At 44.8% G+C, this 21,550-nt stretch overlaps 3 protein-coding genes and 1 long non-coding RNA gene across 12 annotated transcripts in view; 2 read left to right on the top strand and 2 right to left on the bottom strand.

Moving 5' to 3' along the window:
- The window catches only part of fryl (furry homolog, like), a 98,560-nt gene extending 93,686 nt beyond the window's left edge, over nucleotides 1-4,874 (top strand). For all 8 annotated transcript variants that reach the window (XM_061778471.1, XM_061778468.1, XM_061778467.1 and 5 more), the window contains 3 exons: nucleotides 2,079-2,189; nucleotides 2,637-2,830; nucleotides 3,358-4,874. In XM_061778471.1, coding sequence (XP_061634455.1) covers nucleotides 2,079-2,189; nucleotides 2,637-2,830; nucleotides 3,358-3,580 — 528 coding nt within the window. In that variant the 3' untranslated portion in view covers nucleotides 3,581-4,874. The remainder of the gene's footprint in view (nucleotides 1-2,078; nucleotides 2,190-2,636; nucleotides 2,831-3,357) is intronic.
- A 309-nt stretch (nucleotides 4,875-5,183) lies between these two features.
- On the bottom strand, nucleotides 5,184-7,627 carry zar1 (zygote arrest 1). 2 transcript variants are annotated; one of them, XM_061778481.1, is made up of 4 exons: nucleotides 6,908-7,625; nucleotides 6,327-6,419; nucleotides 5,495-5,569; nucleotides 5,184-5,422 (listed from the first exon to the last, which is right to left on the bottom strand). In XM_061778481.1, the coding sequence occupies exons 1-4, from the start codon at nucleotides 7,574-7,576 to the stop codon at nucleotides 5,279-5,281; spliced, it is 981 nt and encodes a 326-aa protein (XP_061634465.1). In that variant the 5' UTR covers nucleotides 7,577-7,625; the 3' UTR covers nucleotides 5,184-5,278. The 2 variants fall into 2 exon arrangements, with proteins under 2 accessions (XP_061634465.1, XP_061634467.1); XM_061778483.1 differs by lacking the exons at nucleotides 5,184-5,422; nucleotides 5,495-5,569 and adding an exon at nucleotides 5,604-5,651 and having other exon boundaries at nucleotides 6,908-7,627.
- A 1,937-nt stretch (nucleotides 7,628-9,564) lies between these two features.
- slc10a4 (solute carrier family 10 member 4) lies at nucleotides 9,565-17,082 on the bottom strand. Its single transcript, XM_061778480.1, has 3 exons — nucleotides 16,537-17,082; nucleotides 14,355-14,565; nucleotides 9,565-11,589 (listed from the first exon to the last, which is right to left on the bottom strand). The coding sequence occupies exons 1-3, from the start codon at nucleotides 16,944-16,946 to the stop codon at nucleotides 11,053-11,055; spliced, it is 1,158 nt and encodes a 385-aa protein (XP_061634464.1). The 5' UTR covers nucleotides 16,947-17,082; the 3' UTR covers nucleotides 9,565-11,052.
- Nucleotides 11,491-21,525, top strand: LOC133480453 (uncharacterized). Its single transcript, XR_009789267.1, has 4 exons — nucleotides 11,491-11,615; nucleotides 18,046-18,263; nucleotides 19,350-19,504; nucleotides 21,369-21,525. It is a non-coding gene; the product is annotated as an uncharacterized LOC133480453 (long non-coding RNA).
- The last annotated feature ends 25 nt before the right edge of the window (nucleotides 21,526-21,550 follow it).

Raw genomic sequence — 21,550 nt, 5'->3', positions numbered from 1 at the left:
ACCTATTGCCTATTTTTATTTATTTTTTTATTTAAAAAATGATTTTTCTTGCCTAATTTTGGCCACGTTTTGTCATGTCATAAGGAGGTTTTTGTTAGATTTATTTTTGTTTTGTTTTGTTTTGTTATATCTGTTAGATTTTTGTTTGGTTTTTATTTCCAGATTTTGGCCAGGTTTTTTCTTGTTAGATTTTTGTATTTCTGGATTTGGCCAGGTTTTGTCATATTTGTTGGATTTTTATTAGATGATTTTTTTCTTTGACACATTTTGGTCATGTTATGTCATACCTGTCAAATTTGTTTTTTTTTGACTGATTTTTGTAAGTTTTTCCCTCTAATATTTGTCAGCTTTTTGTTAATAGTTTTTTTTTTTTTTTTTTTTGGTCACGTTAGTAAATTCTTTGCTGGGATTTTCTCAGCTTCCCCCCCCCCAATTATTTGGAGATTTTTCTCTTTGTCACATTTTTTCCTATTGTTTTGGTCTCGGTAATATTTTTGTCCAATTTTTATATGACGTTTTGGCAGATTTGTATCTGGTTTTTTTTCTCATTTTTAGCTTTTTATTTTTTGTTTTTGTCAGAGTTGTCCATTTTTCTTGGTAATATTGTTGTGCCATTATCTGTTTATTGCCTGATTTTTGTCAGTTTTGTTTCCCCCCCCCCCCTTAATTTTGTTGCCGATTTTTGCCTGTTGTTTTGTCCGTTTTATGTACCGTATTTTCACGACCGTAAGGCGCACCGTATTAAAAGGCGCAGTCTCAGTTACGGGGTCTCTTTCTGTGTTGAACACATACATAAGGCGCAGCGTATTATTGGGCGTAGGCATGGTAAAACATAGGCTAGCATGTTTTTAAAAAGGCAGCGGTGGCAAAACTGAGTTTGGTTGTACTTTATTGAAGTATTTAACAATGTAGTCGCGTTTATTTTTTGTGATCAATCCACATCCTCATCTTCTGTATCCCAAATGAACAGCCGGGCAAGTTCTCCATCAAACACGCCGGGTTCCCTCTGGCACTCGTCGGAGTCGGTCTCGTCATTGCTGTTCGGCAACGATGCCGGCTTTCGCGAAAGCTCGGATAACTTGGCCCAGGCGTCCGCATGTGGTGGCGCAACTCGCCCGGCGCTTCGTCTTCTTGACTCGGCGAAGCTCGTTTTCCTGCTTCCTCCGCTTGCCAACCGCGGATCCGTCGATCTTGAATTCTCTCGCGGCTGCTCGATTCCCGTGTTCCTCCGGGTAACTGATAGCTTGCGGTTTCAACTGTGCTTCGGAAGCGTGTCTCTTCGTCGGTGGCATTTTCGGGGGTCCTTAGCCAAAGCGAGTTTTGTTTTGCGCAATGCACATACCGGGGCCGTGCCTTTAGCGTCCTCTGTGTCGGCAGGAAATGCTCCCAGTCAGTCAGGCGGAGCGCTCATCAAAGTCGCACAACATTTACAGATTTTGGAACTCGGTGCAAACATAAGGCGCGCCGCCCCGCCCCGTCCATTTGAGAGAAAATGTAAGACTTTTAATGGTTGTGAAAATAGAGTATTTCTTTATTTTTGTCAGTATATGTCCAATTTGTTGTTGTATCAGTTTTTGCTTGATTTTTGTCTGTTGTTCGTCCAGGTTCTGTCAGATTTGAGCAATTTTGTTTGTCAGTCATATGTTGTAGGCGTGACGTTCCGGCAGCGGCGACACGAGTGTTTTTATGTTAGAATGCGCGCTAGTCTAGTACTAACCTACTCTTAACGTGGTAGTAGTCTTACAGTAGATTTTGGTCCGAAAACGTGAGCGTTCCTTCCCGTATGCTTATGCCGCTGCGCAAACAGTTTCTTTGGCCGTGCGTGTTGTAACCTTTTACATTGGCACCATCGCAAACCAAGGGCCGCCTGTAATGAGTGACATCTTCATCTTGTTCATCTCGACAGCCACTCTGTGATGGATCCTTTTCTAATCGACTAATTCTGCTAGCGATAGACTCTCAACATCGGGATGGCGTTGCGCGCCGGGCCTCGTTAGCCCGTTGACCCCGCCCAGCTGTCTCCTCGTACGTTTTTCGGTCCTTCTCAACGCCGCCTTTTGCGTTTGTTTTGTGCTCAGGAATTGGAGTTGTGTCGCCGCCTGTACAAGCTGCACTTCCAGCTGCTGCTGCTCTTCCAGGCCTACTGTAAGCTCATCAGCAGGGTGGACACCATCAAGAGGGAGGCCGAGGTGAGGGAGAACCACAAAAACACACAGTCGATGTTTCGCTTTCTCCCCAAAAAGATACTGTTGGATGATTAGCTTTCTTATAAAGAAGACAAACTCTTGATGTTGCAATTCCCTAAAATGGAGACACATTCATGTTGCATGTTCCTTAAAAAAAAACAAAAAAACGAACACAAACAATTGATGATGAACAATTGTTCTTCCACATCCCTAAAAAAGACGACAAAGTATTGTTGTTGGAAGGGAACCGTGCACGGCCGTGTTGCATCTTAATGCACCTTGAAATGGATTACACTACTGAATGAAATTGAATCATTTCTTATGGGGATTGATGAGGTCAGCTGCCGTCAACGTTCAAATTCAATCAAGATGCTTATTTTGCTGCCTCCGTTCTTGGATGCAACACACGCACTCACGCCGTTCCCGTCTATCTGTCTCCCCGTCGCCTAGGTGACCAACATGTCGGACGAGCTGAGCGCCCTGGAGACCTGCCTGAAGGCGGCCGAGAGAGGAAATGACGGCCAGGAGGACGTGCGCACGCCGGACGCCGCCCACGCCAGCACGGAGACGGCCATCCAGTCGCTGGTTGAGACGCTGAGAGCCCGAGACTTTGGCTCGGCCCTCACCCAAGTCAAAGTCTTTCGGTAGACACCGAGAAGAAGCAATAACATAAAGAACGGAATTGAAATATGATTTAGGCGAACAATATCATTTTGTTGCCAGCTCAATGCTAACATGTAATGGAAATGATAAACTTTCAAACAATTGCTAATTATAGACACCACGGAGCATAGGGCAAAATGGAATTCAACGTTGTATATTTAAACACCAAATCATACACAGTGGTGCATTGAGATGAGTTGAATTAATTCCGTGACAAAAATGAATGGAAATGTATAAACACACACATTAATGACTTTCGATTCAGTTGAAAAGCTTGAATCGCCAATGTGCTCCTCTTTCTGGTGGGCCTGTCATGGAAAAAGAAAAAGTCCTCTCAGTTCTCCGCACTAATATTAGCTGTTCTTTGCGGAGGATACAGAATATATCATTGAGTTGGGTTATGTGGTCTGTCTAGATAGTGTTGACTCCATAGCGTTAGCATTAAGCTGGCTAAGCTGCGTGTAACTGTATCACGCGAAGAGCCTCGACCCTTGTTTTCCGCCGCCAGGTCGCTGTGGCCCAACGACATCTTCGGCAGCGAGGGCGACGACGCCGTGCAGACGCTGCTGCACATCTACTTCCGCCACCAGACGCTGGGCCAGACGGGCTGCCTGGCCGTGGTGGGCCCCAGCCGGGACCTCTCTCAGGCCGGCGGACGCCTCATGGAGCTCAACCTGCAGATCCGAGAGGCACTGAGTCGAGCGCAGGCTCCCGGCGGAGGAGGACTGTGACCGGAGGGGCGGGAGACTCGCCGTCTCAAAGGGCTACAAAAGGATATGCGGGAATGAGGAGACTTCTTCATCACGCCAGACGGACGCTTGGAGCTAGGACATTCCTCGCGAAGAATTTGGGATATTGGGCATCGGGGTGACATTTCTGGATCAACCGAAAATGCGCTGTAACCTTAACCTTCTTCCAGATGTCTACTTCTGTTGCAACATGACAACACTAGAAGGTCAGTGGCCACTTGCCGACAGGATATTCTCAGAGGGAAGTGGCCATCATTCAAATTGAATTTTGCAATGCGGCTCCTTGTTAGAAAACAAGTAGTCAAACATTTAAAGGTCCTAGTGCGTTTTGGGTTCATCGCGAAATTTCACACCAAAGCCCAAACTTTCAAACTTTTTTGGAGTAGCGTATCTTCCCCACACTAAAAAAAAAAAAACCTCATGCAAGATTCCGTTTGCAATAAGTCACACACACGTTGGCAAAGCAGTGGGATGATAGATTTTGCTTTTATTTTGTCGTTTTTGTACCCCGCACGCCATCGACGATACATTCGTAAGCAAAAAAAAAAAAAAAAAAGCATGCTTGAAAGAGAGAAAAAGCAGAGTATTTTTTGGGGCGAAATGTATTTTTTACGAGTCAGAGCTTAATTAACCTCCTCGGTTGTAAATGTTGGGGTATTTAACGTCGAGCGCCTGTGGGAAATCCTCAGGGAAGTAAGTGTAAAAAGAGAAACATATATAGAGAGATAAATATCTGCCCCGTCTAACCAAATAAGCAGCTGCCTTTAGAGGCTGTGTGATGCATAGATATGCACACAGCTCATAACTTATTTTACTCTGTATATATTTTAGAAAGTGTAAAAGCAGTATTTTTCCCTTCCTTGTACTTAATGCACTGCAGAGGGTGCCATGCTCATGTGATGAGTCATTCATAACCCAACTTTTTTTTAATTCCATGGTGGGACAAGCTGCCTTTTTTGTGATGTCACAGCCTGGAAAAAGGGTGTGAGGGCTCTACTGTAGCATCCGTATCCCACCACATGCATTCCTTTGCTCTTCCGCCTCACAATCCAAAGATACGGAAAGGAGACCGTTTTCCATTTGTCCGCCAACCAAGCAGAATTCTTCACCCCTCCCTGACGGTCACTGCTTGTCTGGTACATTCTGAATGCTGTTCATTATTTAAAGATTGACCTGGGAGAGCTTTTATTTTAGAGGTGCAGATTTTTTTTTTTTTTTTGTTCACTCACATACCAGCCTTCTTTCTGGATGAATAAAAATCTAATATGTTCCAAGAGTGATTGGTCATCCTTTTTCATAGGGGAGAAATGTGGTCTACAGACCTCTTTCCAAATATTTCACTCACTTTGGCTTAATTGAACTACTGCAATGTTTTCCACCATATTCAAATGTGTGCCTTGCTCCGGCTCGGTGATGACAAATTGTGCATTTAGTCTAAGAATCGCTGGGTTAAACAGTCCCATTCCCAATTTATTTTTAGTTACATCAGCTTGATTGATTTGGCAACAAAGTGACGTACTGGAAGCAGTGTAGCCAAGAGAATAGGCATCAAGCTTAATAGAAATTGACCAATGTCTCCACAAAGTGCAAGTTAGACATTTTATTAGTAGTGAATGTGCGTGGCAACAACATGTGAACCCAAAAAAATAAACTGAAGACCGTATACGCTGGCTGTTGTGGTTAGATGATGTACTTGAAGCTGAAGGTGCTGTCGCAGGAGAGTCGCTTGCCTTTGCAGCGGCCGCACAAGTCCTGCCTGTGCGGACGCTTGGGGTCCACGTGGCGCTGAGTTAAGGCGCAGCAGCAGCGGGCTTTGTTGCACGTCTGGAGAAGAGATGGAGGACAGTTTAGTCAAGGTGGCAAGCTTTTTAATTTGATTTCAAACATGTAGCTCACATGACACGTGATGTCCTCCACACGGTACGGGTTGAACTCCTTTTGGCATTTCCTGCAGTATTGTTTGAAGTAAACCTGGAACGCACCAATGGTGGGAAGTTGCAACCGGGGTTTGTCCAATCCGATTTCAGCCTGTGTGTTGCCACACCAATATAATCTGCCCAGAAACTTCACAATTAATAGCGCTGGATGACGTAACCGTCTTAAACGCGGTGCGGCCACAGCAATTACAGGACACTTCTGTCAGTCTTTGCGCATGCAAAACGGTATCAATTCTCTCGCTTGTATCCGCACACACCCCCCCCCCCCCCCCCCCCCCAGGACTCTTTCACTGGGTGTTGGCTCACGTACTTCCTGTGGCAAATGGCTTGTGTATCCCCTCACTTATACTCTCGTCCCGTAGACTTCGAATTAATGCCGCCGCACTTCAGTTGTACAGTCGGGTTCACGACCCTTGTCCTGCAAGCTTCTTCTCCGGTCCTTCCCTCACAGAGTGTAGCACTACAACCCCATGCAACACTCATACTTAATGTTTCATTGTTGTAGCTAATGTAATGATTTACTTCTCTCATCCTGTTTACAATTAGTCCTTTGTCTCTCGTTCCCTTCTCGAAACTCTCTGTTGGACTGATCAAGTCTGATTATCAATAAACCTCAATTATAATATCACAGCGAAAGCTGAAAATCTCCACTGTGACACAGTAAAACTGTTCCGCCATAAAAGGGATACAGATTTTCCATTCTGCTTGACCCAAAAGCCGAACAGGACAAAAAGGTTGCCAGGCTTCAACTTCCCCCCCCCCAGATGCATCAAGGTTCGCCAAGTCCTCACCTTATTGGTGGCCTGAACGCACCACACGTAGGCGCTCTCCCATCTCAGATTGCACTCTCTGCAGTGGTAATAACCGTACTTCTGCTCCAGAAACTGAAATAGAATCAAGAGCAATGTTGAAATTAGATCAGAAGTGGGGAGGCCATATACGGCCCACCATGCCCTTTATCACACACACCACATTGTGTGCCTTTTCAAATGACCCATGAGAAGTTTCAGCATCTAAAACTTTTAATGTACACATTTGAATTAAGATTACTGTGTTGAAAAGGTCTAATTCAACTTTAAAATGACCAGTGGTATGTATAAGATACTGGGTGGTAGGATTTAAAATTGCAAAGATTTAGAGGGGTAGCTAATTAAAAAAAAAAAAAAAAAAAAAAAAAACTAAGGTTAAGTCCGTCTGCTAAAAACTGTTGTAAATTTGTTTGATAACCAAATGTTGTACTTAATGACATGACAAAAATGAACCAGTTTTAATCTGGTGGGGTAAAAGTTCTGTCAGCAATATTGCACGCACACAAATTCCAAACCAAACTTGACTAAATGATGGCAACTAAACGAAGCCAAGCTGGCCCAACCTGGAAGCGCACTCTCGCTTTCTCCTTTGGAGGCTCCTCAATGGCGGCCCTGGTGTCCTCGCTCTTCGGCGGATCTTTTGACTTGATCGGCTCGGCCTGCTTCTCCCCCCCCTCGTCGGCGCCCGCGGCAGCCTCGACCTCCTCTCCCAGCTCGGCCGGAGGAGCCTCCGCGGGCGGCGGCGGCGGCGGCGACGACTCCTGGTCCTCCGGCAGGAAGCAGGTGATGTTCCGGTAGGCGACGGGGGAGTAGAGCGCCAGGGTCCGCGGATAGCGCACGACCCCCTTGGGGCTTCCGCCGTCGCCGGACGTCACGGAGCTCTCGGAGCCTTTCTTACGCCGGAAGTCTCGCTTGACCGCGCCGAGGCTTCTTGGCCCGAGGGAGCACTGCACCGAGGCGTCCTGCTTGGGGTTGACCTGCACGGCCACGTCCTTGGTGTTGGCCTTGCGGAGCCTCGGCGTGAGCTTGGGGTTGATCTGAGACAGGATGGACTTGAGCTGGGCCCGTTGCTGGTTGTTGAAGGCCTCCGATGCGTCGGCGCCATAGTGGGACAGGTAGCTACCTTTGTACTTCCTCGGAAGCTCCTTGGGCCGGTATCTGCCCGAATAAGGGTTGTTGTTGTAAGATGAATAGAAATAACGATCGACTGGCTCGTCACCGTATGTTGCCATTTTGTTGCGTTTTTTGAAGCTGAGCAGGTGACGTCATTTAAATCACAAGTCTGCCTGCCAATTAGGACGGATTGCACGCAGCTGTGTTCCCGCCAAAAGGTAGGGGGCGTGTCTAAGCTTTTGATTTAGACTCTCCAGAGTGCAGTGTGGAGTCGCCTCCAAACCTCTCTGCTCGTGTGCATGAAAACACTTTGCCCGTGACTCCATTTTCTTTTTTTTTTTTTAATTCAGCTAACATTTGCTAAAACACTTACCCGTGACTCCGTATTGTTATTTTTTTTTTTTTCAGCTAACGTGACTAGCTCACATTTGCTAAAAGCACTTACCTGTGACTCCATGTTGTTATTTTTTCAGCTAACATTAGCTCATGTCTGCATTTACAGACACACTTGGATACCGCCGCAACGTAACCGTGAGTATTCCATATTATTTTGAAAATTACAATCTCGCCCCGTGAGCGCAGAGGTGTGGAGGTGTGGAGGTGACGCCACGCTGCACACGTGCTCGTCTCATTCAGACAACTTTATTCATCCCGGCAAGCCCAGTACAGGAGTACTTTTTACATCAAGTACCACCTCCAAAAATACTTGGCTCTCCAAGTACAGTGTTGGGAAGATTACTTTGGAAATGTAATGAGATATGATTACAAGTTGCCATTTTCAATGTTATAGTTGTTGTTGTTGTTTTTTTTGTCAATGTCTTTATGTCTCCAAAGTGTTCTGTAAATTGACTGTCTGTTGTACTAGAGCGGCTCCAACTACCGGAGACAAATTCCTTGTGTGTTTTGGACATACTTGGCAAATAAAGATGATTCTGATTCTGATAGTAGGGAAACTATTCAGTCAAGCGGAAGCATATCTGAAGCTCGCTTGTATCCCAAATTTTGGCTCACAACACAAATAGAAATTGACCGAGCGACAGTTTAGTAAATTCGAAAAAAGTCGGGGCACTCATAAGTCGAGGTACCACTGTACTTTCCTGTTCATTTCATAACCCTTCTGTGATATTGCGGGTCAAATTCACCCATTTTGAGGTTAAAAAGCTTTCAAATATATTGGAACATGCAAATTTAGTCTGGTGCTTCAGTTCCAATTTTTCCCATTTCCCAGTTTTGAAGTTCAAAAAGCTAAAAAAAAAAAATAGCCTTTTAAAAAATGTGAAGAATAAAAAAAAAAATAATAAAAATGAAAGAATTTTTTTGCTGGCCTTATATTTGTTCTTTTTTTAATATGTGGTTAACTTCTCTTTACACTTGTGTGACAGTTGAGAATGTTAAAACTTGACTTAAATGGGTTGTTGAGCCAAGAAAAGAGATTTTACATATGTACATCTTTAATTTCCTCCATACATTTCTTTTCATATAGACATTTTGTACATCTGTTCACACACACAAAATGGCTGTTGTTACATTCACAGACTGATGTGTTTTCACGGATGATTTTTTTTTTTTTATTATTGATAAACATTGAAAATCTGTGCATCATTGGTACTTTCCACTACCAATTGGCAAACCAAAATCTAAACATGAAAATGTGACTGAATTTTTTCTTGTCCTTTATAATCTGAAAGGGGAAAAAAAGGGGGGGGGGGGGGGGGGAATCCACATTTTCCATATTAATTTTAGACTGATCAAATCCAAAATGGAAGAACTACAAGAGAGAATTAGATTTTTTTTTGTGTGTGTTTTTGTACTTCCATACTGCGAAAATCCACACGTAATTGAGAACCCCCCAGAAAGGTTTTTAATTGCCGAGAGATGCCACAAAATGGTGGCAAAGTGCTACTTTTTTATTAGACAGGCCGATGTCCTGTGTAGCTGAAGCTCCTCCCCTCACTTTAACTACATTCCCTGGCACCAAGATGCTATAAGGTGGCACCGAAGCAATACATTTATATCAAAGAGGGCTTTGTCTTTGTCTATGCCTTTCTGTAACTCTTCCAGTCTCTCTGTTGCATTCTGGTGATGACACGTTAAGCTCAGTGGCCGTTTGCCTCTGAGAACATCCTGTCCTGTCTGAAAGCTCACCACTGAGCCTCAGGTGTCATGGAGTGTCACCGGCAGGTAGCAACAGCCATACTGGAAGAGTCACTGAAAGACATAGAGGTGGAATCCTCAGTTATGTTTACAGGTCCAACAATTAGTCAATTAATCAACAACTGATCAATTATCAAATGAATTGATAACTATTTTGATAATCGAGTCGTCATTTCGAGACCTTAACTTAGAATTGTCCAAATCCTTGGAATTTCAGCCTCTCGGCAGGAAATATTTGCATATTTTTGGAGTCCTCCATGAAAGTAGACTGATTAGCTTTGTGTTTAATCAAAGTAAGACATTTGCAAACATCTGCTTTTACTTTGCAAAACAATAATCAACATTTTTGGTGGCATTTTCCGACATGTTACGTACCAAACCTGTTACCATTTTGTGCACTGTCAATTTGAAATAATGTCCTGTTTTTTAATGACGCAATGGAAATAAACTATAAATAAAAAAAAAAACATTTACTTGATTCATCCATCCATTTTCTGTCGCGCGTCTCCTCACGCGGGTCGCGGGCGTGCCGGAGCCTATCCCAGCTATCATCGGGCGGGAGGCGGGGTTCACCCTGAACTGGTTGCCGGCCAATCGCAGGGCACATACAAACAAACAACCATTCACACCTACGGGCAATTTAGAGTCGTCAATTAACCTAGCATGCATGTTTTTGGGATGCGGGAGGAAACCGGAGCGCCCGGAGAAAAGCCACACAGGCACGGGGAGAACATGCAAACTCCACACAGGCGGGGCTGGGGATTGAACCCCGGTCCTCAGAACTGTGAGGCAGTTCATGTAAGACGCTGCACCGCGACCAGTGAAGCCCCTCTGCCTTCCACCTCTGACCACGAGGTCTGCCTTAGCATCGTTGTTTTCCGGTCCCCAAGGCTGTTGTAAGGATTCTGCTACAAAGATAATGACGGGTGAGCATCCCTGGCCTGCTATGTGTGGATTCCGGAGCATTATGTGACTGACAAATAACGAATCTTCAAAGTCTCACCATCTCGCCCGTGAAGTTAACTGCTCTGTATCCAGGCTTTGAAGTGACCTATGAGAGTTAATATTCAAGTCATTTCCAACTGTTGCTGGGGTTCGGTGTATAGCACTTCAGTCCTACACCGCAGTCATAAGTAATACAGCAGGAAGACGCTATTCATATTTAGTCTCTCAATCATTGAATGTTATCGTGCTATATCATGAACTTATGAGGCCAGTACCAGTTTTGACAAGGCCACCACAACTTGGCTTAAAAAAAAAAAAAAAAGATCAATGTCGGACCCTGGTTTGATCAAAAGAAAATAATCAGTCACTTTTTCAATATTTGATTTTCAATTGCCTATTAATTAAAAATGGAAATACACAGCTTATGAAGGCCTTCCATGCATCAGCCCATCTTGTATTCTTTTGTTTATCTTTAGTCACAGCAACATTGTGTTTGTCACACAGGCGTAGGGTCTGGTGGGCAGGGGTCCAGCATGATGCCGTTCGGGTCGCTGACCGTCACGGCGCCGTACGATTCGTCAAAGTCGACGTCCTCGTCCCAGAAGCGCTGGTACGTGATGCGAGTGTCCTCGCCGTCCCGCCGCGCCGCCGGCTCCTCCTTGCCCAGCACCCGCTTGCGGTACGTCCGATACGCCAGGATGAAGACGCCCGCCTCGGCCGCCTGGAAGAGCGCGTAGAGCAGCGGGAACATGTACATGCCGCCCATCAGCTGCGGCGGGAAGGCCAGCTTGAGGATGGCGGTGCACAGCTGCACGTTCTGGCAGCCCGTCTCCAGCGAGACGGCGCGTCGGCCGCTGGGCGGCAGGCCGAAGAGCGCCGCCAAACCGTAGCCCGCCGCGTAGCCGCACATGGGCATCAGCAGGGCCACGACATACACGGACGGCGGGATGGCCGACAGCAGCTCGGGGCCCAGCAGGGCCGCCGTCAGGATGAAGAGCAACACCAGGGTGATGAGCAGAGACCACAGCGACGCCTGCGGAGACACCGCGGCCCCGTCAGGTACGTACGGTCATGGCGACTCAGGGGCTCCCCGTTACTAATCAAACACTGTCCTTTCTCGTGTATAATGTGCATTTTTTTCCCCTCGAAAAATTGTCAAAAATCAATAGTGCGCGTTATACATAGGGAGAGGGGCAAATGGAAAAAAACGTTCACATTTTATAAATGTATGCCGCCATCTAGTGGTTATGAAAAAGCTGTACACTTTCATTCTAAAATGCCACCGCCACCCAGTGGTTATTAAAAAAAAAAAAAAAAAAGTGTAGCCTCCACTTTCGTTCCAATATGACAGGGGTACGTACGTACGTATGACTGCATATATCTGCAGTTGTGCTCAGAAGTTTACATACCCTGGCAAAATTTGTGAAATGTTTTATTTTTTATTTTTTATTTCTTTACGTCTGAACAACAACAACCACCATTAATTTCTTCATGCTCAAGCATCATTTCTTCATGCTTGACCGTTTAATTTAAATCCCATTCAAATTAAATGTGTTACGCCTCGTCCTTCAAAGAATTGTACCCATCTTACAAATTCTGCCTGGGTCATCAAACACATGAACACAACTGTGTGTTTTCTCATTTACCAAATCAAAGTAGGGCTGAGAATTTCAAAATAAGAGCAAGTAAATTAAAAAAAGGAGACATTCATGGGGTCGGACATTCATTCAATAATTTGATAAATAGGAAAAATATTTTTCTGTGACCAAGCTTGTTATTAAAAATACTCGTACAGTGGTGCTTTGAGATACGAGTTTCATTTGTATGATCCGGATCTTTTCTAAAATTATCTTTTCACATTGCAATGAATGGAAATGCCTTAATCCGTTCCAGCCTCCAACCCAAATCAACAACAAAAAGTACTGCGTATTTTAATGAGAAAAAATGGCACTACATAATATTGTACTTCATAAAAACACACAGTAATGACACAATTAAATTGAATTAAAAATAAACCGTTTTTGTCACGCTGCATCAATTGAATGGCCATTGTGCTGTTCTTTCTGAACTGTTCTTTCCTCCTTGGCCAACTTGGGGCAGTATAAGACTGACAGACAGAGATGTAGCGTTCAATGAGACATCTCAACTGTTCAAACAGCTCATCAGTACGGCACTAATATCAGTTGTTCCATATATGATGGAGTGCCGTTATGTTGTATGTCTACATGTATTGCTGCACCATTTGTGTTCAATCTGTTGCTTAAAGGATTATAGAACCGCAACATAGATGCTTTGGGGGTTCATCAAAATTGCATTAAAACGTCATTTTTACTGTATTTTAGTTTTCTTCTTTAAATTGTACAACCCCAATTCCAATGAAGTTGGGACGTTGTGTTAAACATAAATCAAAACACAATACAATGATTTTGCAAATCATGTTCAACCTATATATATATTGCTTTTAGCAAATAATCATGAACTGAGAATTTGATGGCTGCAACACGTTCCAAACAAGCTGGGACGGACGGGCTCATGTTTGCCACTGCGTTTGTTACATCACCTTTGGTCTTGCTCAAATAAGCAGGGGCCTCCATGAAAAAGACGTTCCTTGGATGGCAGCATATGTTTCTCCAAAACCTGTATGTACCTTTCAGCATGAATGGTGCCTTGACAGATGTGTAAGTGACCCATGCCATTGGCACTAACACAGCCCCATACCATCCCAGATGCTGGCTTTTCAACTTTGCGTCCATAACAGTCCGGATGGTTCTTTTCCTCTTTGGCCCGGAGGACACGACGTCCACAATTTCCCAAAACTATTTGAAATGCGGACTCGTCGGACCAAAGAACCCTTTTCCACTTCGCGTCGGTCCATCTTAGATGAGCTCGGACCCAGAGAAGCCGGCGGCGTTTCTGGCTGTTGTTGATAAATGGCTTTTGCTTTGCATAGTAGAGTGTCAAGTTGCACTTACGGATGTAGTGCCGAACTGTATTTACATTGGTTTTCTGAACTGTTCCTGAGGCCATGCGATGATATCCTTTACACATCGATGTCGTTTTTGATGCAGCGCCGCCTGAGGGATCGAAGCTCACTGGTTTTCGGCCTCGCCGCTTACATGCTGTGATTTCTCCAGATTCTCGGAACCTTTTGAACATTGTCCTTAAACTGTTGGACTATTTTCTCCCGCACTTGTTCACAAAGAGGTGAACCTCGCCCCATCTTTGCTTGTGAATGACTCGAGCAATTCTTTTTCTAGCCAATCACGGCACCCGCCTGTTCCCAATTCGCCTGTTCACCTGTGGGATGTTGCAAACAGGTGTTTGATGAGCATTCCTCCACTTTCTCCGTCTTTTTTGCCACCTGTCCCAGCTTTTTGGGAACGTGTTGCAGCCATTAAATTCTAAGTTCATGATTATTTGCTAAATTAAAAACAATGACGTTCATCAGTTTGAACATTAAATGTCTTGTCTTTGTAGTGTATTCACTTAAATATAGGTTGAACGTGATTTGCAAATGATTGTATTCTGTTTTGATTTAGGTTTAACACAACGCCCCAACTTCATTGGAATTGGGGTTGTACATCACCCCCCCCCCCCCCCCCCCCAATTAAACCCAAACACAATCGCCAATGTGCATAACAGGAGGACAAAGTTTATCCATGTGCTTGAAGTTGCACCGTGCAGCAAATCTGCTTCTAATATTTTGGACCCATGTTAAATGAGAAAATTCCCCATGATTGCGCTCCGTCACATCGTATCGCAGCAAATGCAGGCAACCACGCAAATGAAGCGCTTTACCTTCAAGACGGCGTCAGCCGCGCGCGTGTAGCGGTAGCGCAGCATGACGCCGAGGCCGATGGGGATGAGCGTGCTGCACAGGGTCAGGATGATGGCGCCGAAGGGCATGAGGCTGACCACGGGCGTGTTGATCCACGCGCGGCTGTAGATCCACAGGCACAGCGGCATCAGCACCAGTGCCAGCAGCGTGGACGAGATGGTCATGACAATGCTGTTGGCGGTGAGAGCGTACGGTCAACGTTGGTTTGCAACCTTCCAGAAAATTATAGACAGTAGGACCCTGTCAAATGAGTTATTTGTACTTTGTTCTTATGAGTATTATTTTGTGACGACGTCCGGAACTCCATTTACACGTACAGTGAACACCTCCCAGCTCATCAGTACAGCACTAGTACTTCGCCAGCCAGTTACAGGACGACTCCTTCAGCTTGACGGCATCCCTCACCAACGGGTTCGGGGATTGCCTCCACGACAGGCACCGACCACCTTACGGTCACAGCTCCGGTCGGCGGCCTCGGCAATGGAGGCGCGGAACACGCGGAACACGGTCCGCTCGGACTCGATGTCCGCCGCCTCCCCCGGAACATGAGCGAAGTTCTGTCGGAGGTGGGAGTTGAAACTCCTTCTGACAGGGGATTCCGCCAGACGTTCCCAGCAGACCCTCACAATACGTTTGGGCCTGCCAGGTCGGACCGGCATCTTCCCCCGCCGTCGGAGCCGACTCGCCACCGGGTGGTGATCGGTTGACGGCTCCGCCCCTCTCTTCGCCCGAGTGTCCGAGACACGCGGCCGCAAGTCCGATGACACGACCGCAAAGGCGGTCATCGAACTGCGACCTCGGGTGTCCTGGTGCCAAGTGTACGTGTGGACACCCTTATGCTTGAACACGGTGTTCGTTATGGACAATCCGTGGTGAGCACAGAAGTCTAATAACAGAATATGAAAAATATTCACTTCTTAAAATATAATTCCGCTTTCGTTATCAATGTACTTTGGCAAAGTATATCATATTGTTCGTGGTACGCAACGGTCCCTTGACTTACGAGTGAGCCGACTTACGGGATTTTCAAGATACGAGCCGTTGCTTGGCCGATTTGTCTTCTTTTCTTATCTTGAGTTACTATCTAACATTTGCGTAACAAAAGGTTGCAGCCAACTTAAAGAGAATTGCGCTTTGTGAATCGAACCAAAGCACATAACTTGTCAAAGTAGCTTCAAGCTAACGTACAATGTAAAACGCCAGAGATGGGCTAATGAAAGGAAGGGAGAATTGAATGCAAACGGCGGAGCAAGGCATGTAGACAGACGACATAGCAATACCTCTAAAGGTATATATTATTTGTTTTTACTACCAACAAATAGCTCACTTTCACGTGTTTATCGTGTCTTACTGCCGCCTAGCGGCCAATGAGCGCACACCAGAAGGCGTCCAATGTCAACGGGTATTGAAGCGTGCAATCGTGATGCACAAACTTACGTTATCTTATGTACAATACTGCGGAGTGCCCCGGAAGCGCCCCGTCCAAAGTGGGCGAGGCTGCGACGCCGCACAGGATATGCGCTTTGCAAAATGGAGGGCAGCACAGTGGGCTCATATTAGATTTGCAATGAATATTGGGATAGTTTTGTCATCTTAATATGACATTTTGGGGAGCACCCTAAAAATATGATTTCCTTTTTTATTTTAATGATATATTTGTAAATGTGATTATTTTTCATACAGCTCATCTTAGGAATTTGATTCCGTTCAGAATCAAAGGTTCTGTCATCTTAATAGCAGTTTTGGATTGTTAGGGTATTTTGAATGGCTATTTGAATAGTTTTGTCATCTTGGGAACATTTTCTCAACTTGCTTATCTGGCCTGCCAAATTGTTGTATTTAATCATAATATTCGTTTTGGCGTCTTTCCTATGAATATTCCAATGTTTTGTCTTTCATCACGTCGTTGGGAAGAATACCTCCACTTGAAATATCGACTTTTCTATAATTAGAAAAATGATTGATTGGATTTTTGCTCTCCAATGGGCCGGCGGCCAATCCAGGTGCGCTGTGAGCGCGCTCTGACTCTCGCCCGAGCTGAGACCGAAAAAGGGAGTTCCTCTGCCGTCCCCCCACCCCTAGTCGACAACGTTGTTTGTTTTGCGTAAAAGAGGGGAGAGGGGAGAGGGGCGCGCAAATTACCTGAGGTTCATCTCTCCGTGCACCAGCAGCGACATGATGTTGGACAAGTTCCCTCCGGGGCAGCAGCCGCACAGCAGCACGGCCACGGCGGCCACGTCGTCCAGGGAGAAGGCCAGCGCCAGCAGGAAGGCGATCAGGGGCATGACGACGAACTGGCACACGGCGGCCAGCAGCGCTCCGACGGGCCGCCGGATGTGCTCGCCCAGCTGGCCCGCGTCCACCGTGCAGCCCAGCCCCAGCATGGTGAAGCACAGCACCAGACCCACGAACACGTTGATGCCGTGGCTCAGCGGGGAGTCCCAAAAGGCGGGCACCAGGCGAAGCGCGTCGGCGGGGGACTCGGGCGGAGGCGAGCCCGCCGCCGTCGGCTCCGAGTGCCCCCCGGGCGGCGGTGCGCCGGAGTTGTCCATGGCGCGGCCGCTCCTCTCCGCTCTGTCTCCTCGTCTTTACGGCACCATGGTGAGCGTCCGCGTCCGCGCCGCGCGACTGCCGGAGAGGAAGGACCGACCCTCGGTGTGCGGGAGCCCCCTTTTTATAGCGCGCGTGCTGCGCGCGTGCGTGCGTGCGTGCGTGCGCACCCGTCAGCGCGCCGTGCGGAGCGTCATCCGCCCGAAGCTCAGGAAATCGAATCAAATCGCACACAAACGAAGGACAAGCTGATTCGGTTTCGGCTACAAAAAGGCAAGATTTGTTTTTTGAAATCAGTTTAAAATCATGAAATTATTCATGAGATTTGTCTTTTATTAGTTCATGTTGATTTTATCCCTACGAGTTTTCACTGCTTTACATGTCAATAACAGATTTTTAGAAACAATCATTAATAATAGTAATTATCCATACATATAATACAATTTATGTCTTTCCTCATGATAGTTTTTTTTAATGAAATATTCATTAAACATTTGTATATTATTTTTGCATTTTGGGAGTTGATATTCAATGAGAAAATGTTTTAACAAATATAGTTGATGTATTTCGTTTTTAGTTGTGTAAATGTGATTCTGTATATATATATATATATTTTTTTTTAATATCTGAATTTGTGGGTTTGATGTCCTTAATGGGAACATCCTTATGAAAAATACCTACACATGTATAATTTTGAAAAAAAATACATACACACGAATTATTGCCATATATGTATATAGCGTACACACATATATATATATATATATATAATATACTATACTAAGTAAGTAGGCGACAGGAAGCACCACTGTGCATGAAAAAGCGGTGAAAAGAAAGTGTGGATTCTTTCCAGGCTGTAAAAGCCAAACGGCGCGTCGGCTTCGTTGGCCGCCACGCTGCCTTTTTTGCATCATGTAACAAGCACGTGCGCTTTTTCTGCACCAGTGCACGTCAACGTGAACATTTTGGGTGGCGCAAAGGCAAAAAATAAGGAGGAGGGTTTATATACTACATAGGACAGAATTCATGAGTCACTTGAAAATAGATTTATTTTCAAAATAAAGGAATTCCCCTGCTATATTGTGATTTTTTTTTTAACAGGTTTTTTCAGCGTACTTCCTGTAATGCCCTCCCGTGTGGGAAAGGAGAGCCACAGTCATCGATGCGGCCATTTATTGAATGCAGGGAGAACAGTAAAACAGTGAGCGCACTCGCACAGAAGCTGCTGTCAACCACAGCTCACGGCCAGAGACGCTCATCCGCATGAGCTGATGTCGTGCGCCGCCCCGCAAGGCTCCGCCTCTTAGAGGCACACGTATGTACGTACACAAACACTACAATACCTCAAGTGTTTTCTATATATTCTAAGATTTTTGGGTGGGTTCAAGTACTTTTACAATGAGTTTAAAAAGTGTTTTTTTTACTAAGTGTACATGATTTAACAAAAGTGTTTCAACCACGTGAGGGGTAAAACTATTTCAAAATATCTCTCTATGGAGGCACGTCGTCAGGTCCACAAAAGAAAAACCAAAGCATTGAATCCACACATGCTCCTCCTATGCTTATTTCCATGAATTTTCCTTTCTTAAATTGTTTTTGATTTATACAAAAAGATAGATGCTACTCACCCGGTTCATTTGCGACAAAATTCTCCCCTAAATTGTTTTTGATAGTTGTGAAAACCTTTGTTAATCAAAAACTGAAACATTTATCAAAGACTGAATTGTCTTTTATGTTTACGCTAATGTACGTAGGTTCATCAGTCTTTGATGTTCACAAAAACGTAAGTTTCACTGAATACTAAACTAGCTTTGCTTACGAAAAATGTCAGTCTGCCATGACAGATAGCCAGCCAATTTGTTAGCCATTCCGTTCTACTAAACAGCCAATCACGTTCTAGCCACAGTCAGCTACCCCTGCCTTTTTAAGGCCTTGTCGACGATGCAATCAGCGTCAGAGTGTCCGAGATGCTCAAGACTACCCAGTGAGAGTCCGCTTCTTGTCCCCGTGGCTGTTTGAGATCTTGCTAAAAGGTCAACAAGGTGGGAGTTTGCCTGTTTCTGCTCTCTGTGAATCGTGGATTGCGGAACATTGCCACACTTTGGCCCAAGACTTTGGCTATCTTCAAAGCCTGACCCTCTCGACTGTGATGTGAAGGTTGCATAAATGAGAAATACTTTCCTAAATTTGTTTGCAAAAACAGTCCATCAAAGACTAAATTGTCTTTGATGTTCGCAAAGAAACGTATGTAAAAGGTTGACTGAATACTAAATTAGCTCTGATGTTTACGGAAAATGTGTGCGCGTGGATCTACAAAAACACGAGTGCGACCTCATGGTGAAATCTCGTCAGGATTTGAGCGTATCTCAGGTTTTGTTTTGTTTTGTTTGTTCCTGTGTCCGCAGACCGCGTCCCGCGCTATCAGCCGCTGACATCGCGCACAGGAAATAAAAGCGGCGGCGCGGCGCCAGGAGCGGAGGACGAGGAGGAAGACGGTGACTCAGGGCTGTCGTCAGCCTCCTCGAGCAGAGCCATTAGAGTAATGGCCGACTCCGGCCGGGTATGTCACGAAAGTATGATGTTTGCTTGTGCGCCGCCTATGGAAGGCCGTTTGAGCATCGAGCCCATGTCCTCCAGATCTATCTTAAAAGTCCATGTACTACTAGTACGCTCTTTGCCCTCACTTGTTGGGACAGCTTTGGCATACTAGTAGGACAACCGTGAGGCAAAACTGTAAACCAGTTGAAATTGATGTGCTGCTAGTATAGAAAAGCCAGGCTGGATATCAAGAATATCAGATAAATGCTTCAACGGCTTCCCGTAATCACCTCCTACTTAGTGCTGGGAACAGTCCGCCGGAATGAATGACTTCTTATTCGTTGATGATGTCACCGCTGCAAGATGACAGAGAGCGAGAGCATATTCAAAGAAAGTCTGAATTTGGAGCTGACGCTCGAGATGTGCGCCCGTCATCGGACCCTTTTTAATAACAACACTCGCGCACCGTCAACAACGGGCTCCGACCACTTTGACCAAATTGCCTTTCATGTTGATGAAAAACACCAAAACTTAATTGTCTCTCCTAAATTGTCTTTGGTTTTTGCGAAAAGGTCCAGCAAAGACTATGAAGTTTATTAAAAAACATGCAGGGTTCATAGTAGACAAAATGTCTTTGAAAGAAAGAAAACGTGTACGTAACATCAAAGCGTCTTTGTTGACAAACCTTTTCCCGAAGACTTGCCTAAATGTTCATGTTCAGAAACATGTACACAAGTTTTTGAAGTTTACTCTTTCCTAAAATCTCTTTCATATGAAAACTTGAACGCAAGCTTCATTAAAAGCTAAATTGTCTCAAATGTTTACAATGTCTTTGCTGTTTAAAAACAAGTACGTAAGCTTTATGAAAATGCCTGTTGAAGGCCAAATTCTTACCCCAATTGTTTTCACAAACATATTTATTGTTCATCGAAGACTTAATCACTGTTAACAAAAGCATGCATAAGATTCCTTGAAGACTAAATGGTCAGATGTTAGCAAAAACGGATGTAAAAAGAGTCATCGGAATATGTTGCCTTTTGTCTTTACAAATACACATGTTAGGTTAATGAAACCAAATTGTCTTTGTATGTGAAAGGTTCATCAAAGACTGAATTGTCTTTGCTTTTAAAAGGTGCCCTAGGTTCATCAAAGACTACTAAATTGTCTGTTTATGTAAACATTGGAAATGTTATGCAAGGTGCATCAGACTAAATTGACGACAACGTACGATTCATTGGAGACTCAATTGTCTCGTGTTCATGAAAACGTTTGTAATTTTCGTTGAAGACTATAAATGCGCAAATTGTCTTTGTTTGCAAAACTATGAGGCTCATCCAAGATGAAACGTGCACATAAGATCGATAGCCGACTAAATTGTCAATTGTTTACCAAAACCAAATGTAAGATTCAACGCAGACTAAACGCTTTGCTAAAGTTCATTAAACACTGTATTGAAAAAAATGTATGTCAGGTTCATTGAACACTTAAGTTGTCTTTGATGTGAATGAAATGAAAACAGTTGAAGTTGAACGCTGACGGGAAAAGCAGCTGCACTCGCGCTGTTATCTGTTCCCAGAAATCCCATCGTTATTCTTCGTACGCTTTCGCATTTAATAGCAGCGTCCTCGCTCAGTGGATTCAAAGTCACTCAAAGGACAAAATGTGTACTTTGTTGGCGATGGACAAGCTACTGCCAGTTAACATGGACATTTGACTTCTAAAGCCGTCAATGGCAGTGAAGGTTTGAATAGATTGTATTACGGTATAATGGACTTTTTCAAAATGAAGATCCAAGGTTAAAAAGGTAATGACAATGTCCAGAAGATCCAAGCACTTTTTGAAAATTCTCGTTTTCGCTATTATTATTATTATTATTATTTCGCTAGGTTCAAAACCCCGACTGGACCATCCGCCAACATCCCCCGGACTCACGGCTGTGGTGTCCTTGAGCAAGACACTGATACCCCGAAATGCTCCCCGGGCGCTTCAGCTGCCCCCTGCTCCAGTGTGTTCCACTAACATGTGTATGTGTTCACTGTGATGGGTTAAATGCAGAGAACAAATTTCG

This window comes from Phyllopteryx taeniolatus, chromosome 7, assembly GCF_024500385.1.
Source record: "Phyllopteryx taeniolatus isolate TA_2022b chromosome 7, UOR_Ptae_1.2, whole genome shotgun sequence".
In the NCBI taxonomy this organism is placed as follows: Eukaryota; Metazoa; Chordata; class Actinopteri; order Syngnathiformes; family Syngnathidae; genus Phyllopteryx; species Phyllopteryx taeniolatus.
The sequence above is the reverse complement of the archived record's forward strand: the minus strand, read 5'-3'. Positions and strand labels throughout refer to the sequence as shown.

Excerpts from the sequence above, each read along its gene's own strand:
- zar1 (XM_061778481.1), bottom strand. The coding sequence starts at position 7,576 with ATGGCAACATACGGTGACGAGCCAGTCGATCGTTATTTCTATTCATCT. Across the intron at positions 6,420-6,907 it reads AAGCGAGAGTGCGCTTCCAG|TTTCTGGAGCAGAAGTACGG; the intron begins GTTGGGCCAGCT and ends ATTCTATTTCAG. Across the intron at positions 5,423-5,494 it reads TGGAGGACATCACGTGTCAT|ACGTGCAACAAAGCCCGCTG; the intron begins GTGAGCTACATG and ends TCTCTTCTCCAG.
- slc10a4 (XM_061778480.1), bottom strand. The coding sequence starts at position 16,946 with ATGGACAACTCCGGCGCACCGCCGCCCGGGGGGCACTCGGAGCCGACG. Across the intron at positions 14,566-16,536 it reads CACGGAGAGATGAACCTCAG|CATTGTCATGACCATCTCGT; the intron begins GTAATTTGCGCG and ends CACCGCCAACAG. Across the intron at positions 11,590-14,354 it reads CGGCTGACGCCGTCTTGAAG|GCGTCGCTGTGGTCTCTGCT; the intron begins GTAAAGCGCTTC and ends GTGTCTCCGCAG.